This window comes from Triturus cristatus, chromosome 12 (genome assembly GCF_964204655.1).
Source record: "Triturus cristatus chromosome 12, aTriCri1.1, whole genome shotgun sequence".
Classification (NCBI taxonomy): domain Eukaryota; kingdom Metazoa; phylum Chordata; class Amphibia; order Caudata; family Salamandridae; genus Triturus; species Triturus cristatus.
The window spans coordinates 210,260,531-210,279,788 of NC_140595.1; the positions used below are offsets into that span (position 1 = coordinate 210,260,531).

Here is a 19,258-nt window from a genome sequence, read left to right on the forward strand (position 1 = left end):
AGACATAGAGACACTAAACCTCAAAGACACATTTACAAATGCATTATGGAAAACATAAGTTAAATCAAGGAAAATTTTCTCAGAATGCAAAACACACATGATCTAAAATACTGAGAATACTCATGTACCTACCTAAAACCTAAAAGAAAGCCGCCTTGCAAATGTAATACAAGTATGAAATTGTCAATAAGAAAACACCAATTTAGAGACAAAATAGCATACATAGCATATACAGCAAATATATTGGCGAGTTAAATTGTATCTTAAAAACAAAAAACAAGAGCTCTTGGGGGGCACCCACAAAACCGCCTGCCATCTACTAACAGACGGGTGGGGTAGTCCGCCGAGGTCTGTGTGAGCTCCCTTTTTATACACTTTAAGACTATGAGAAGTGCCTACAGTAATGTCATCTCACGCCACTTCTACCTCCGTCACTTAGTGCATGGTTTGCAAATTTTATCAGACGTGTCGTGTCTATCCCACTAAATGCGGAACGTAGAGTAGGTGAAAGGTTATTTTCTCAGGTCAAAGCGCTCGTCGTAAATGCATAGGGCAAGAGGAAAATATGTAATGCAAAGGAATGAAAAACCACAATATTTTAAACAAAAATAATAAAAGAAAAAATTAACAACACTCTCTCCACCCCGTGTGCAAATGGTGCCCGAAGGGCACCATTTGTGCATGGCTTATAAAAATTACGAAAAATTAAAATATTACCTTTCAAAACGAAGTGCATCATATGTCCTCCATGTGCGCACGGTGCGCGAAGCGCATCGTGCGTACAGGGCCCATCCTGCGTAAAGTGGGCGCGCGGTGCGCGAAGCGCACCGCGTGCTTACTGTGCGCGCACGGTGCGCGAAGCGCACCGTGCGCGCACGGAACGAACTGCGTTAAGTGGGCGCGCACGCCACGAATGGCGTAAAGTAACTTAGCATTTAAAAAACCGTACAAATTCACTGAAAAAACCATAGGTTTCACACACGTTATAGTTAGGAATTAGCATTTAAAAAACCTTGCAAATTCACTGAAAAAACCATAGGTTTCACACATGTTATAGTTAGCGGAAATTTTACTGATAAAAAACCAATGAAATTCCCCCGTTATAGTTAGTGCAGGCAACTATAACTCACGCGACCGCAATCTTCTGCTGATGACATATGTGTCTTTATGAAAAAAAAATATTTCTAATATATGTATAGCTAAAAATTTATGGAAGAAGACATGGGCAAATAAGTGTCTAAATACAGTATTAGCATCAGCAGAAGATTGCGGTCGCGTGAGTTATAGTTGCCTGCACTAACTATAACGGGGGAATTTCATTGGTTTTTTATCAGTAAAATTTCCGCTAACTATAACATGTCTGAAACCTATGGATTTTTCAGTGTAAATATATATATATATATATATATATATATATATATATATATATATATATATATATATATATATATATATATATATATATATATTACCTACTGGCGGTCGCCAGTAGGTAGTTATAGTTAGGACCACGTTTCCATAGGAAATCCGCAACATTCTATTTTGAAAAACTTTGGCGCCGGTCGACGAATCCTCGTGAATTTTTCAAAATAGGTGGGGCGCTACGCTCCGCTCCTACCCTGAAAGTCTCGGGGGGATTCGTCAATCGGGGGCTGAGATAAAAGGGGGGTCCCAAAACGCGTTTTTCCCATGCATTTTTCCATAGGACCTTTAGACAGGGCTACAGCCCCAACGGCTGAACAGAATTACTAGAAATTTGGCAGAGAGGTAGTCCTCAGGTCAAGGAAGTGCCTTTTGTAGGTTTGGTGTAAATCTGTTCAGTAGATTCTGAGAAAATAGCCTTTAAATCAATATATATATCTGAGCCAGCTTACGGTACGCTTACCGTAAGCTTACCGTACGCGTACGGTGGCGTGCGCGAGCGCGATTCTGATTGGCTGTTACATCTAAGTAAACATTCGAATCGGTCGAAACCAGGAAGCGGCGGCCGCCATTTTCTCTCTCGCACTCTGAGGGGGGGGCTGTAAATAAAGGCAAAAAACATATAAAGGGGCTGTTTAGACAGCGCCCATGCACATAGCCATGTTAGTTGAGTCCTCAAAGGCCAAAAACGGTAAATTTTTATTTTTTGAAAATTTCGCCGATTACGCTTACCGTACGCGTACGGTGCGCTTACGCTAAAAATTTTAATAAAAAAAAAAAACACTCTCTGTGCATGGCATATTATTGTCATCACTTACAAATTAAATTTAACAGATTACCTATCACAAGGAAGCGCATAATATGTCCTCCATGTGCGCACGGTGCGTAACGTGGGCACGCGGTGCGCGTAGCGCACTGCGTGCCCACCTTGCGTGTACGGCACTAACTGCGTAAAGTGGGCGCGCGGTGCGCGAAGCGCACCGTGCGCGCACAGAACGAACTGCGTTAAGTGGGCGTGCACGCCACGAATGGCGTAAAGTAACTTAGCATTTAAAAAACCGTACAAATTCACTGAAAAAACCATAGGTTTCACACACGGTATAGTTAGGAATTAGCATTTAAAAAACCTTGCAAATTCACTGAAAAAACCATAGGTTTCAGACATGTTATAGTTAGCGGAAATTTTACTGATAAAAAACCAATGAAATTCCCCCGTTATAGTTAGTGCAGGCAACTATAACTCACGCGACCGCAATCTTCTGCTGATGACATATGTGTCTTTATGAAAAAAAAATATTTCTAATATATGTATAGCTAAAAATTTATGGAAGAAGACATGGGCAAATAAGTGTCTAAATACAGTATTAGCATCAGCAGAAGATTGCGGTCGCGTGAGTTATAGTTGCATGCACTAACTATAACGGGGGAATTTCATTGGTTTTTTATCAGTAAAATTTCCGCTAACTATAACATGTCTGAAACCTATGGTTTTTTCAGTGTATATATATATATATATATATATATATATATATATATATATATATATATATATTACCTACTGGCGGTCGCCAGTAGGTAGTTATAGTTAGGACCACGTTTCCATAGGAAATCCGCAACATTCTATTTTGAATAACTTTGGCGCCGGTCGACGAATCCTCGTGAATTTTTCAAAATAGGTGGGGCGCTACGCTCCGCTCCTACCCTGAAAGTCTCGGGGGGATTCGTCAAGCGGGGGCTGAGATAAAAGGGGGGTCCCAAAACGCGTTTTTCCCATGCATTTTTCCATAGGACCTTTAGACAGGGCTACAGCCCGAACGGCTGAACAGAATTACTTGAAATTTGGCAGAGAGGTAGTCCTCAGGTCAAAGAAGTGCCTTTTGTAGGTTTGGTGTAAATCTGTTCAGTAGATTCTGAGAAAATAGCCTTTAAATCAATATATATATCTGAGCCAGCTTACGGTGCGCTTACGGTACGCTTACCGTACGCGTACGGTGGCGTGCGCGAGCACTATTCTGATTGGCTCTTAGATCTTAGTAAACATTCGAATCGGCCGAAACCAGGAAGCGGCGGCCGCCATTTTCTCTCTCGCACTGAGAGTGATGATGAAAATACAAAGCCCAAAAACATGTAAAGGGGCTGTTTAGACAGCTCCCACACACATAGCCATGTTGAGGGAGTCCCCAAAGATCCCCCAAGGCCAAAAACGGAAATTTTTTTTTCTCGCTAATTTCGTCGATTACGCTTACCGTACGCGTACGGTAAAAAATTATATAAAAAAAAAAATTATCCACACTCTCCCCACCCCGTGTGCAATTGGTGGCCGAAGTCCACCAATTGTGCATGGCTTATAACAGATGAGATAAACTATAATATTTAAAAAAAAATAAATAAAAAAAAAATTATCCACCCTCTGTCCACCCCGTGTGCAAATGGTGTCCGAAGGGCACCATTTGTGCATGGCTTATAAAAATTAAAATTTTACCTTTCAAAACGAAGTGCATCATATGTCCTCCATGTGCGCACGGTGCGCGAAGCGCATCGTGCGTACATGGCCCATCTAGCGCACCGCGTGCCCACCGTGCGTGCATGGCACTAACTGCGTAAAGTGGGCGTGCGGTGCCCGAAGCGCACCGCGTGCTTACTGTGCGCGCACGGTGCGCAAAGCGCACCGTGCGCGCACGGAACGAACTGCGTTAAGTGGGCGCGCACGCCACGAATGGCGTAAAGTAACTTAGCATTTAAAAAACCGTACAAATTCACTGAAAAAACCATAGGTTTCACACACGTTATAGTTAGGAATTAGCATTTAAAAAACCTTGCAAATTCACTGAAAAAACCATAGGTTTCACACATGTTATAGTTAGCGGAAATTTTACTGATAAAAAACCAATGAAATTCCCCCGCTATAGTTAGTGCAGGCAACTATAAGTCACGCGACCGCAATCTTCTGCTGATGACATATGTGTCTTTATGAAAAAAAAATATTTGTAATATATGTATAGCTAAAAATGTATGGAAGAAGACATGGGCAAATAAGTGTCTAAATACAGTATTAGCATCAGCAGAGGATTGCGGTCGCGTGAGTTATAGTTGCCTGCACTAACTATAACGGGGGAATATATATATATATATATATATATATATATATATATATATATATATATATATATATATATATATATATATATATATTCACTGAAAAAACCATAGGTTTCACACACGTTATAGTTAGGAATTAGCATTTAAAAAACCTTGCAATTCACTGAAAAAACCATAGGTTTCACACATGTTATAGTTAGCGGAAATTTTACTGATAAAAAACTAATGAAATTCCCCCGTTATAGTTAGTGCAGGAAACTATAACTCACGCGACCGCAATCCTCTGCTGATGCTAATACTGTATTTAGACACTTATTTGCCCATGTCTTCTTCCATAAATTTTTAGCTATACATATATTACAAATATTTTTTTTTCATAAAGACACATATGTCATCAGCAGAAGATTGCGGTCGCGTGAGTTATAGTTTCCTGCACTAACTATAACGGGGGAATTTCATTAGTTTTTTATCAGTAAAATTTCCGCTAACTATAACATGTGTGAAACCTATGGTTTTTTCAGTGAATATATATATATATATATATATATATATATATATATATATATATATATATATATACTCTGATTTGCCCACACAATTGAGTTGCACTCGGACACCGGCGAAAGGTGGCAAGCCTTTATTTTCAGTACGTGCTGACAGCTGCCTGCTGCTTTTCAATCCAGTCTCTCCCGCAGCATGCCTGACGCGGTTCGGAAAATGTACTTCCTTCTTCGGAGGCTATTAGTTGTTGCAGGTAAGATGTGTGCTCACCGGATCACGTTGCTTCTTATTCAATGCTGCTTGACACGCCCCCAGATGGGCGGGTTCCATAACAACGGCATGGCATTGTGGTCAACATGGTCCTGAAATAAAATCCATAGATGGACGCACTTATTACTGGGGAAAAAACAGTCCGCGCCCTCAGATGGGCCCCCAACCAGCAGTGTCAGCACTAATCCCAAGCCAATGTCCCACAAGGCGATTCGGCATATCTCCGGACGCGTGGCCCCCTCAGTTCTTGGGGTGGTGCAAACTCGGCGACTGGGCCGCCGCCTAATATTAAAGCTCTGATTTGCCCACACAATTGAGTTGCACTCGGACACCGGCGAAAGGTGGCAAGCCTTTATTTTCAGTACGTGCTGACAGCTGCCTGCTGCTTTTCAATCCAGTCTCTCCCGCAGCATGCCTGACGCGTTTCGGAAAATTTACTTCCTTCTTTGGAGGCTATTAGTTGTTGCAGGTAAGATGTGTGCTCACCGGATCACGTTGCTTCTTATTCAATGCTGCTTGACACGCCCCCAGATGGGCGGGTTCCATAACAACGGCATGGCATTGTGGTCAACATGGTCCTGAAATAAAATCCATAAATGGACGCACTTATTACTGGGGAAAAAACAGTCCACGCCCTCAGATGGGCCCCCAACCAGCAGTGTCCGCACTAATCCCAAGCCAATGTCCCACAAGGCGATTCGGCATATCTCCGGACGCGTGGCCCCCTCAGTTCTTGGGGTGGTGCAAACTCGGCGACTGGGCCGCCGCCTAATATTAAAGCTCTGATTTGCCCACACAATTGAGGTCTACTTGGACACCGGCGAAAGGTGGCAAGCCTTTATTTTCAGTACGTGCTGACAGCTGCCTGCTGCTTTTCAATCCAGTCTCTCCCGCAGCATGCCTGACGCGGTTCGGAAAATTTACTTCCTTCTTCGGAGGCTATTAGTTGTTGCAGGTAAGATGTGTGCTCACCGGATCACGTTGCTTCTTATTCAATGCTGCTTGACACGCCCCCAGATGGGCGGGTTCCATAGCAACGGCATGGCATTGTGGTCAACATGGTCCTGAAATAAAATCCATAGATGGACGCACTTATTACTGGGGAAAAAACAGTCCGCGCCCTCAGATGGGCCCCCAACCAGCAGTGTCAGCACTAATCCCAAGCCAATGTCCCACAAGGCGATTCGGCATATCTCCGGACGCGTGGCCCCCTCAGTTCTTGGGGTGGTGCAAACTCGGCGACTGGGCCGCCGCCTAATATTAAAGCTCTGATTTGCCCACACAATTGAGTTGCACTCGGACACTGGCGAAAGGTGGCAAGCCTTTATTTTCAGTACGTGCTGACAGCTGCCTGCTGCTTTTCAATCCAGTCTCTCCCGCAGCATGCCTGACGCGTTTCGGAAAATGTACTTCCTTCTTCGGAGGCTATTAGTTGTTGCAGGTAAGATGTGTGCTCACCGGATCACGTTGCTTCTTATTCAATGCTGCTTGACACGCCCCCAGATGGGCGGGTTCCATAACAACGGCATGGCATTGTGGTCAACATGGTCCTGAAATAAAATCCATAGATGGACGCACTTATTACTGGGGGAAAAAACAGTCCGCGCCCTCAGATGGGCCCCCAACCAGCAGTGTCAGCACTAATCCCAAGCCAATGTCCCACAAGGCGATTCGGCATATCTCCGGACGCGTGGCCCCCTTAGTTCTTGGGGTGGTGCAAACTCGGCGACTGGGCCGCCGCCTAATATTCAAGCTCTGATTTGCCCACACAATTGAGTTGCACTCGGACACCGGAGAAAGGTGGCAAGCCTTTATTTTCAGTACGTGCTGACAGCTGCCTGCTGCTTTTCAATCCCGTCTCTCCCGCAGCATGCCTGACGCGTTTCGGAAAATTTACTTCCTTCTTCGGAGGCTATTAGTTGTTGCAGGTAAGATGTGTGCTCACCGGATCACGTTGCTTCTTATTCAATGCTGCTTGACACGCCCCCAGATGGGCGGGTTCCATAACAACGGCATGGCATTGTGGTCAACATGGTCCTGAAATAAAATCCATAGATGGACGCACTTATTACTGGGGAAAAAACAGTCCGCGCCCTCAGATGGGCCCCCAACCAGCAGTGTCAGCACTAATCCCAAGCCAATGTCCCACAAGGCGATTCGGCATATCTCCGGACGCGTGGCCCCCTCAGTTCTTGGGGTGGTGCAAACTCGGCGACTGGGCCGCCGCCTAATATTAAAGCTCTGATTTGCCCACACAATTGAGTTGCACTCGGACACCGGCGAAAGGTGGCAAGCCTTTATTTTCAGTACGTGCTGACAGCTGCCTGCTGCTTTTCAATCCAGTCTCTCCCGCAGCATGCCTGACGCGTTTCGGAAAATTTACTTCCTTCTTCGGAGGCTATTAGTTGTTGCAGGTAAGATGTGTGCTCACCGGATCACGTTGCTTCTTATTCAATGCTGCTTGACACGCCCCCAGATGGGCGGGTTCCATAACAACGGCATGGCATTGTGGTCAACATGGTCCTGAAATAAAATCCATAAATGGACGCACTTATTACTGGGGAAAAAACAGTCCACGCCCTCAGATGGGCCCCCAACCAGCAGTGTCCGCACTAATCCCAAGCCAATGTCCCACAAGGCGATTCGGCATATCTCCGGACGCGCCGCCCCCTCAGTTCTTGGGGTGGTGCAAACTCGGCGACTGGGCCGCCGCCTAATATTAAAGCTCTGATTTGCCCACACAATTGAGTTGCACTCGGACACCGGCGAAAGGTGGCAAGCCTTTATTTTCAGTACGTGCTGACAGCTGCCTGCTGCTTTTCAATCCAGTCTCTCCCGCAGCATGCCTGACGCGGTTCGGAAAATTTACTTCCTTCTTCGGAGGCTATTAGTTGTTGCAGGTAAGATGTGTGCTCACCGGATCACGTTGCTTCTTATTCAATGCTGCTTGACACGCCCCCAGATGGGCGGGTTCCATAACAACGGCATGGCATTGTGGTCAACATGGTCCTGAAATAAAATCCATAGATGGACGCACTTATTACTGGGGAAAAAACAGTCCGCGCCCTCAGATGGGCCCCCAACCAGCAGTGTCAGCACTAATCCCAAGCCAATGTCCCACAAGGCGATTCGGCATATCTCCGGACGCGTGGCCCCCTCAGTTCTTGGGGTGGTGCAAACTCGGCGACTGGGCCGCCGCCTAATATTAAAGCTCTGATTTGCCCACACAATTGAGTTGCACTCGAACACCGGCAAAAGGTGGCAAGCCTTTATTTTCAGTACGTGCTGACAGCTGCTTTTCAATCCAGTCTCTCCCGCAGCATGCCTGACGCGTTTCGGAAAATTTACTTCCTTCTTCGGAGGCTATTCGTTGTTGCAGGTAAGATGTGTGCTCACCGGATCACGTTGCTTCTTATTCAATGCTGCTTAACACGCCTTTTATAGAGTATTGGTTCGGAGGTGGTTTTGTTTTTCTTGGCCTTTAATGCCTGTCCCGCTCCAATATCTTTTACCTTTGGGTAACCCTTTGATGTTGTTGTTTATCTGTGTCTCAGAGGGCGCAGAGAAGTGTGATATGATTGCTTACTAAACATCCATGGTAACGGAACTCAGCCTGCTGGAGCCTCTAGAGTTTCAGAGGGTGCTCCGGGTTCTATTCTGCAGTTGTATGGTTCCTATTAATTGAGTAAGATTGTGTATTTGGATAACATGCTTCACAATATGGGGACTGAGTCCATGCATATAATCAAAACATTGGCCCAGTTCCTGGCTTGCTCACAGGGGACCCATCTGGACCCCCAAACCTGACAGGGTACCAGATGGTGTCTGCAACCTCCGAACATGCCCACTCTAATCCCCCCAAGGAAATGGTGGAAACAGAACTATCCATTCGTGGTTACCTTAGGCATGCCCAAAGGGAGACACAAGAAATACACAAATTGGCATTTCAAACATTTATTGAAGCAATTGGATTTGTGTGTAAAATACATGAGCTGCAATTAGTAGTAGAAGGAAACAAAGCATTGTTACTAGCATTACAAGAATAGTGAAAAAGATGAATGATTCAACCATTATAATTATTGCAGTGATTATATGAAAATGTATCATATTCATACTCCTACCTAGCACTGTCTATCATATAGAGAGCAAAATGTGAATGCATTCGGCCAGATCACTTGGTGCAGCCTAACTCCCCATTTACCTGTGTGTGAATTATCAGGAAGCCAATCTGGTGTAGAACAGGCCACCGTCCTTTGCAGGATATTGATGAGTCAGCAAGACTGGAAATCAATCACAGGTGAACGTCCTTGATACTCCATGGAAGTGCTCCTCTGGCGATCGAAGCTCAGAGGCAGTTTATATAATCAAAAACTGTTCCATTCGCACTGTGTCTGAGGTCCTTTGCTCGTGTTATTATTTGTCTTTCCGATTCAGAGCTGTCTCAAACAACAGTAAAATACAAGGGCAGAGTGGTCAGTGTACTTAATCCTTGAACAGAATGTACAGTGTTGTGATAAAATGCTTACAAAGAAATGTGCTTGCAAGCAGAACACCTTCTGAGTACGTTATCATGTACGTGCAAAGTATGTTTAAAGTCATCGTCTATAAAGGTGTCAAGTTTAAACGTAAACTTGTAAAGTAGAAGCTTTTATGCACAGGCCCTAATGAACCTCACTAAATTATCGGACTTCTGAGGCAAACACCCCATACCCAATAATAGCCTGTCCACTGACATCAGCTTACCCGAGCCTTTCTGTCAGCAGCTAAGAAATGCACAGAACCTCTCCTTTTGAATCGTAGCAGTATTTCTTTTTCGACTGATTACTCAGTAGCTACTAATAAATGCAGGGGATTCCTGGCACTGTGTGCCCAGCTGAAGTAGAGGTGCTTCATATATGGGTGTCTAGAACTGATGGTTACTACGGACGGCAGAACAAGGGAATTCCTGGATGCTGGTGATTTGAAGCAGATTCTTGATACACAGGAGGAACTACACATTGACAGGATCCCCTGGAAAGGAATGCGTATTTTCCCATGTGGAGTAACCACAACACCCACCCCTTGAAATCCCTCAAGGACCAGCACCGCCACCTGAGGGTTGGAGGCACCCTAAGAAGAGAGCCATACTGGCCAGGCTGCATCAAGTGGTGGAGGCATTAAATTATGTTCAGTGGGTCTCTACCAATCCCGATCCCTACTGAAGCAGGTAGTCGACAAGCTGGAGACGCTGTAGAGAGCTTAATATATTCTTTGACTTTGCTTGGTGCCATGATGTGTAGTAATTGTTATATTGCTTCAGTTTTCTTCTATTTCTTTATTCTCTCTCCATTGTATAACGAATAAAGTACAACCTTGGGTTGTTTCTGCTGTATATTGTTAACTGTAAACATGTTGCTGGGTTAGATGGTCCTTGTTATTTCTTTTCACCACGACAACAACACGTTGGGCAACCTCTCCTGTTCTCCTTCACCTTTATATAATTATAGGATATTGATAGTGCGTTCATCTAGGAGGGAGTGACGCCTCCCCCAGCTCTTATTTGCCCATGAGGCGTCCACCGGTGGAGACCTGGCTTGATCCCGTTGTAGCATGGTCTGGCTTACATATGTCTGAGTGTGCTCAGCTTCCCAGATTTTGGTATTTCTTTGTGTTTCTCCACTGTGGTGAACGGGTGGGTTCCTGCGCAACGGCACACAGCACAGGTTTGAACTCAAGACTCCAAGTTTGATGTTCCCTCCCCATCCCCTGTCCTGCGGCGCAATAGGCACTAACCTTTCCTCCCCTCTAGTTGACTGTGATGCACTAGGAACTTATCCCAGCCTTTTTCTACATTGCCTCCACCCCTCCCCTTAGATCCCTGCCAATCCCAGGGATGCAGACTCCCTCTGCACAGCCCATTGCGATGGAATGGACTTGGTCACTACATTAAGCGTAAGAGAATCCTGCACTCTTTGCATGCTAAACACACAGACATTGCCTTAATTCAAGAGTTTCACATTTCCTCAGCAGTCCTCAAAGCTCAAGTCTGAGTGGGCGAGCACAGTCATCAGCAGCAGTAGATTAGTAAATGATCAAGGGGAGACCTCCTGTAGGCAGCGGCTACAAAATGTGTGTGTTGTCTATCTTCTTTGGACAGCGACTGCCATGAAAGATCCTTAACACATGGGGGGTACGAAGAGGGTGGATGGTTGTTCACGAAGATACAGGTCATGGAGAGATCCATTCATGCTTCACCTCTGATAAAACACACGTCATCTTCCACCTTTCTACCTTCATTTGGGAAACCAATATTCTTGAAGGGGGATGATTGGAACTTGGCCCCAGACCAGACTTTTGATAGGATGGGCTGTATTGATTCCTTCCATTGTCTGGATAGGGCCCTATTGAGAGACCTCTCGGGCGATTATGCCCTAGTTGATATCTGGCGCTTGCTCCAGCTGTCCCATAGGGAATACTTCCTCTCCTGACGTCATGGAGCTCAATCCCACATAGACTTCTACCTTGTTCAAGGCAGATTGCTTCCTAACGTCAGTCACTGTGACATCTGGAGGGGTGTGTTACTGACCGCAGTCCGGTCAGGCTAGGCTTGGATCTGGGAGTGACCACCCCGCACCCCCAATCAGGTGGCAAGTGAAGGCATTTGCATATAAATGCCTGGATGGTACGTAGAAATGACACTGACTCATCTGGCCATACTTCACTTGACAATGAAGGGTCAGTTAACTCCCGCAGGTTACTTTTGGCTGGTGGGCAAGGAGATGCTGAGAGGGAGGATGATGCAGGACTGCCATGGCGAAAGGAAGGGCCCAGGCAGACCTGGAGTCTTTTGAGCCGAGGTTTGTGCCGTCATGACTCTGTACACTGAGACCCCCCCTACACAAGCAATACAGCACCAGTTGGACCTCGCGAAAATCTGCTTGAATTCCTTTTTTCACAAAAGATGCTGAAAAAGCCCTGGTTATATTCCATTGGCATCATTATGACCACAGGGATAAAGCCGGTAGACTATTAGCCACCCAGCTCGGGCCGAGAGAATCACAGTTAGCCATCCCTGCGATCTTGGATGAGGTGGGACTTACACTGGTGCATCCCATGGCTATAGTGACTAGATTTGCGGCATTAACAGTATACCTTGTATACCTCTGAACTCAAGGCAACCCCTGCACAAATTGAGGTTTTCCTGCCCCCCCCCCCCCCCCTGAATCTTCCAATGAGAGTGACCGAGATTGGTTGTTGGGAGACATCACTGTAGAGTAGGCGGCGAAGGCTATATCGGCTCTCCCAACATGTAAATCTCAGGTCAAGCATGGGTTCCCTGTGGATTTCTGCAAAATAGGGAAGAACCTTGTTACACTACACCTAAACCGGGTAGTCAGTGAAGCAGTGAAGAATCACTCCTTAGGATACATACTCAATAAAGCCATTATTACCTGTCTGGTTATGGATAAAATGGATCCTTTAGGCTTCACCAGTTATCATCCAGCTCCCTTTTCAACACTGATCTCAAAACAATGACTAAGATCCTAGTTTCCGTTTGGGGAGCTCGATTCTTCAGCTCCTCGAAGAGTTGCAGGTGGGGTTTTCCATAGGATGGAGTTCCTGTAATCATCTTCGGACTCTTGCCCACCTTTTGTAGCATATAAGGGATGACCTGTCAAAATAATTGGCCCACTCACTCAGAAAGGTGTTCCATAAGGTGGAGTGGCTGTACCTCTTCCAAGTTATGTCCCGCATGGGCCTAGGCAATGACTTCATCAGTAAGGTTAGAATATTGTACAGTGGCCCAACTGCCAAAGTAGTTTGTGGAGGTTTCTTCTCAGACTCCCCCAGATTAGAAGGGGGACCAGACAGGGATGGCCTTAGTCCCTGCTGCTGTCTATCCTAGCCATAGAACCTCTAGCTATGATCATTCTAGGGCACGGGAAGTAGAGACGATCTCTACATAGGTCAGTAGGAGAAAAACCCTGATTTATGCAGACAATATCCTGCTGCTCCTATCAAGTCCACTGTCATTTCTTGCCACTATGATGACCATCATAGAGGAATTTTCTGCCCTCCCGGCTTCCAAATCAACTGGCCGAAGAGCGAGGCTCTGCTGCCCATGACCAGAATCTCTATCCATGCCTGTGTCCAGGGCTAAAGCATAAGGCGGATATCTGGGAGCATCTAATACCTGGGAATTAGCCTCAATAGAACACTCTCCGGCATGGTAAATGTAAATGTAGATGTACTTGTATAGCGCACGACTACCCGGAGGCATCTCGGCGCTAGTACGAATACCGCTGAGGAACCCTTCCTGGCCTTTCCCTGTGAAGTGTCCACTCCTGGGCACCCCCAAGGTGAGGCCAGGCATCCTAGCGTTGTTGGGGCCGTTGTGGAGATTAAGCAAGCTATTGCCCAGAGTTGCAGAGTGGGACCCATGATTAGGATAGGCACCGAGGCGAGAATTATCAGGCCCGAGGAAATTGAGCCCAAGACCCGCCGAGGCGGGAATTGAACCCTGGTCCCGGGCCAGACTTCTGCATCAGGGTCTGCCGCTCTAACCATTGAGCCACACTTCTCCACAAGAAGAGGTCGAGGATAATGTCTTTTCCCTGATTTAAAACTCCTGTCAGAAGTTCCTGAAGTGGTGACATCCCAAGCTGTCACTCTGGGGGAAATTCCAAACTGTAAAGATGTCAGTGGCACCTTGCTTCCACTGCCTCTTTAGCATGTTACACCTCTGGATACTTGGGTGGTGGTTCCTCACATGGTTTCCTATATCCTGACTTTCGATCTATCCAAGCTGTCAGGGGATTTGATTTCTGGACGCGTAGTCCAGTTTATGGTGTGCCTCAAGTGTGCCCTCCTCAGCTCCCCGAATTTGTAATTGTTCCTGTGCCTTACACCCGACGGTAGTGGCAACCCCAATCATGGTAGCCTCTGCAATGGCTTGGAAAATGGGCCCACAAACCGGTGAGTATTTACCAGCTGCTGCATCATAAGACGCCACTGTGGCATAATGCAGGACAATGTATATTAGGATTGCCATTTTATGTGGCATCCTGGTATGAATGTGGCCTGCAACACGTGGATCAAATTTTTGACGGACGGAGGCTTTCAATCACTCCTGTCTCTCTAAGAAGAATTTAGGCTTCAAGATATGGATAATTTGCTTAAATGGCCAACTGGCCCGCTGTGTCCGTTCTATCTGTGGGGGCACTCCTTATGACACTGTCTCACTCATCCTTTATTACTTGCAAACATTGGGTTATTTCAGGAGTTGGGTGTCTGGCCTGTATGGGTTCTTATTAAAATTCTACAAACTGTTAGAGACATCTAGCCGCAGATGCCTTACCTTTGAATTTGCCAGGTGGCAGACTGGATCTGGAAGATATATCTTCTGGATTTTTTGGGAATGTCCAGGCTTCCCTCATGGACATGCCCTTTGATGGCACCTGTCTATTCTGAGACAAAGCAGGCATGGCCCTAGAGCGCTTTGCGGACTCACGGCCTAAAGTCAAGTTCTTGGGTCTCGAAGTGGCCACACGTCCCTCATCTGCTTTTTGCCCCTTCTGTGGCTACAAAAGGGGCTTTCATCTGCACCAACCATCCCCCAGCCACAAGGCCGCCGAAGTTCAACAGCTTCTGCGTGGCTTAACTGAGACAATTCGGCGGCCAATGGTCAGGTTAGTCCACCACCCCCCCTGCCGGCTCAGCCTCCAAACCCTCCTTTTCTGGCCTTTAAAGATCATGGGCGGCCGGTTGGTGGCTGGATTAGCCATCACCTCCACCACTGGCAAAACATCACATCGGACAGGTGGGTTCCTCAGATAGTCCGAAGGAGCTACTCCCTCCCCTTTGAGACTACCCTTCCCTCCATGCCTCCTTCTTATGACTGGCTGACGGAGTATCGCCTGACTTTGCATCTGGAGGAAGTAATTACTCTTTTGGCCAAGGGAGTTAGAGTGTGTTCCAGCATCAGAAGTAGGCTGTGGGGGTTGTTCCCGTTACTTTCTAGCCCGGAAAAAGGACAAGGGATTTCGTCCAATCCTAGCTCTCAACCACTTCCTCAAAAAGGAAGAGTTCAAGATGCTCACACTGGCTCAGGTCTCGCCTGCCCTAGACCCCGGAGACTGGATGGTAGCGTTGTACTTGCAGGACGCTTATTTTCGATTTCCCGTCCTTACTGCCCACTGGCGCTAGGTCGGTTTACGGTAGGCCAAGAGCACTTTCACCGTGCTCCCCTTTGGCCTTACTAGCGCCCATTGAGTGTTCACCAAGGTGATGGAGGTGGTCGCAGCCCGTCTGTGCAGATCAGGGGTGCCAGCTTCCACTATCTGGATGACTGGCTGTTGAAGGCCGGCTCGCCCCAGGCTGTTGTCTCCCATCTCCAGAATACAGTGAACCTCCTGCATTCGCTGAGGTTCACTATCAACGTGCCGAAGTCATACCTGACTTCCTCTCAGACGTTCCCTTTCATCTGAGCTGTTCTGTACACAGTGCATTTTCGGTCCTATCTTCTCGAATGGTGAGTCCAGGATATTCAGGCTATGATAATGATGTTTTACTCTCTATCCTGGATTTTGGTGAGAATGACAAGGTTTCTGGGCCTCATGGCCTACTGCATCCTGCTTGTGACACATGCCAGATGGCATATGCGGGTTCTGCAGTGGGACCTGAAGTTCTAGTGGGCTCAGCATCAGGGGAATCTCTCCAACTTGGTTCAGATCTCAGAGGGAACTGCACAAGACCTACAGTTGTGGCTGACCAACAGCAGGTGGGTCAGAGGCAGACCCCTCTCCCTTCCCCATCCAGATCATACAGTAGTGACAGATGTGTCACTCCCGGGATGGGACGGCCATCTGGGAGAGGTGGAGATCAGAGGAATCTGGACTCCACATCAACTTGCTAGAGCTCCTAGCACTTCTTTTGGCATTGAAAACATTTCTTCTTTCAATGAAGGGCAAGCTGGTTCAAGTGTTCAGGGACAACACTACCTCCATGTGGAACTGCAACAAACATTGGGTGTAGTTGTGGACCCTTTATCAAGAGGCCCTACATCTCTGGACATGGCTGGAACGCAAGTGCATATCTCTGAGGGATCAACATCTGGCAGGTTCTCTGAACGCCGGAGCAGACAAAGTAAGGTTACGTTGGTCAGCAGATCAAGAATAGCGTCTCCCTCCGGAGGTGGTGCAAGGTCTCTTTCAACAGTGGGGAGAGCTTTGGTTAGAGCTGCTTGCCACCACCAAGAACGTACAGTTGACAGTTTTGCTCGCTGGTGTTTTCTAGACAGCACTTGCTTGGAGAAGTTTTTCATATCGAGTGGAGCTTGGGTCTCCTGTGCGCTCTTCTGCCCATAACCCTCCTATCCAGAGTTTTCAAGAAAATCAAGAACAACCGGGCTCAAGTCATCCTTGTGGCTCAGGTATGGGCATGGAGAGTCTGGTATGCTGAGCTTCGTCATTGATCCTCCGGTCAGGCTACCACTTTGGAAGGATCTTCTGCCACAGCAGCAGGGGAGGATTCTCCACCCGAACCTGTCCCCTCTCTGCCTACTTGCGTAGAGATTGAGCAGTGGCAGGTGACAGCTTTCAACCTTCCTCCCAAAGACTCTTAATGTCATCTTGGCAGCTAGGCATTCCTCCACCAAGACAGTGAACACCTGCTGTTGGAAAACATGTATGGCATGGTGTGCTGAAAAATCTGTTGATCTCCTGTCTACCCCTCTTTCTAAGGTTCTGCTTTTCATTCTTTCTCTTGCCCAGCAGGGCTCTGCTCTGGCACTCTTAAGGGCTATCTCTATGCCATTTCTGTTTTTATCTGGTTGCCTGATCAAACCTCTTAATTAAGTCCCCTATTGTACATAGGTTTTTCAAGGGTCTTACTCATCTTTTCCCATCTTTACCATTCATTATGCGTCAGTGGGAACTTATTTTGTTTTTAACTTTTTTTGATGTGTGCTTCATTCGAGCCTCTACACAATTGTCCCCTCATGCTTCTCACTTTGAAAGCAGCCTTCCTTGTGGCAATTAAATCTGCCCGTGGAGTAAGAGAGCTGTGGGCCTTATCATCGGCCTTACCTCTCAATATACCCTGACAAAGTGGTGCTTCACACAAGTGGCTCATTTGTACCAAAGTGGTCACCTCTTTTTATGTAGGCCAATCTGTCACCTTGCCTACCTTTTATGCTCCGCAACATCCCTCTACGGAATAGGAGTGTCTCTAACACCTGGAACCAAAAAGGTTGTTGTTCTACCTGACCGCACATGAGAGTTCTGGGTGGACGACCAACTCTTCGTGGGGTATGTTGGTGCAAAGAAAGTTAAGGCTGTAGAGAAACGGAACGTCTTCAGATGAGTTGTGCTCTGCTTCAAAATCTTATACACACTGGCCAAGAAGCAACCTCCTGAAGGTTTGCAGGCTGATTCCACCATAGCTAAAGCGGCCACCACTGCGTTAGCACACTGAGTTCCAGTACTGGATATCTGCCAGGCAGCAAAGTGGGCTTCCTTGCACACATTCACCAGTCATTACTGTCTGGACAGTCCGGTCCGCAGGGATGAGCACTTTGCCCATTCAGTCCTGCAGGACTTTCCTATTTGAAATTGGTTTGCAGATATATATATATAATCTCATCATGTTCATTCAGCAGAGCTTTGCCATATGACTGAAGAGCAGCAGGAAGATGTGTTTGGTGCCCGCTGCAGTAAAAGCTTAACCGAGTGCAAACATATATTTCTTGATAGACTTCCTCGACATAAGGTGGGACTGGACTGGTGTAAAGAGGGGTTTCAGGACTTGAGAATTACTCAAGCTGGTCATGGGAATGAATAAGGGAAGGAAGAAAATGAAAGCAGCTTACTTTATTAGCACTGGAAAAAACATCCAAGTGACTATGTAGGGATCGTAAAAAATGAAAACAATATTGATAAAAACAGATTTTTACAATTTTTGAAAGCATTGAAAGAAATTACCAGAATTTACAACAAATAGAAACTAAAAACTTGGGTATAATGATAATAAGCTTCCAATTTGGTTGTTGGTACACTTCATGGCTATTTTTCAATTCAGAGGTCCTCATCTCTGCCTCTTAAAGAGTGTAAAAAACAGAAGTGGAGATGATGTTTAGCTCCGGGAGTTAGGTATATATGGCTTTGGTGATGATATGTCTGGGTGGAACTGATGTCTAGATGGAGTCAAGCGCCACCTGTCGTAGCAGGAGATCTGTTGCTGTTTTTCCATATCTAGTCTGGTGCCTACGGGATTCAAGAGGTGAGGCATCTGCAGGAAGAGTATACACCAGGAAAATTGTTACGGAAGGTAAGTAGGATGCTCTTTAGATCACAACTATAGAGCCCTTGATCATTTGACCAAACCATGATGGAGAATACTTTTTTTAATGAAATATGCAAGTTTTATAATCTGGTGGCTTTCTTTGCGGCCTCTTGAACATCTGTAGTTTCTGCATTACCTTAGCTCCCCCAGTTCTTTCATTTTATTCAAGTTATTTACCCCTTGTACATTTTTGTTTATTTTCATTATTAAAACTATACTCATTATTCTTAGTCAGACGTTTTCTGAGCTGCACTTTTCTTTCATTTTTGTCTGTAGTATGCAGGAATCTATCCTAACCCAGGTCCAGAGGATCATCAAGGGTGAAGTGAGCCAGGCAATGAAAGAGCAACAGGCAGCAGTTACATCCAGCATAATGCAAGCAATGAGGTCCGCAGCCGGCACACCCATCCCCTCTTCTCACATTGACTTTCCATCCCAGCAAGCTCACATTCTGCAACTGATGCAGCAGGGTCAAGTCAATCAGGCATTTCAGAAGGTAAGACAGTAACAGAGGGCATCTTCATGTCCTTTTCAGCAATCTGCCCATTCTCTTTCTTTGGGTAATTGAAAACAGTGGTATTCTTATGGATACTTCTAACCCCAAATTCCTCTCTCTAGAATATCCCCAGGCTTCAGAATGTATTAT

The 19,258-nt window shown here is 46.2% G+C and overlaps 1 protein-coding gene across 1 annotated transcript in view; it reads left to right on the plus strand.

Annotated features, from left to right (window-relative positions):
- Positions 1-19,258, plus strand: part of EDC4 (enhancer of mRNA decapping 4) — a 777,931-nt gene that overhangs the window by 693,087 nt on the left and 65,586 nt on the right. The window contains exon 27 of the mRNA XM_085639493.1: positions 18,889-19,108. Within this exon, the coding sequence (XP_085495619.1) occupies positions 18,889-19,108 (220 nt within the window). The remainder of the gene's footprint in view (positions 1-18,888; positions 19,109-19,258) is intronic.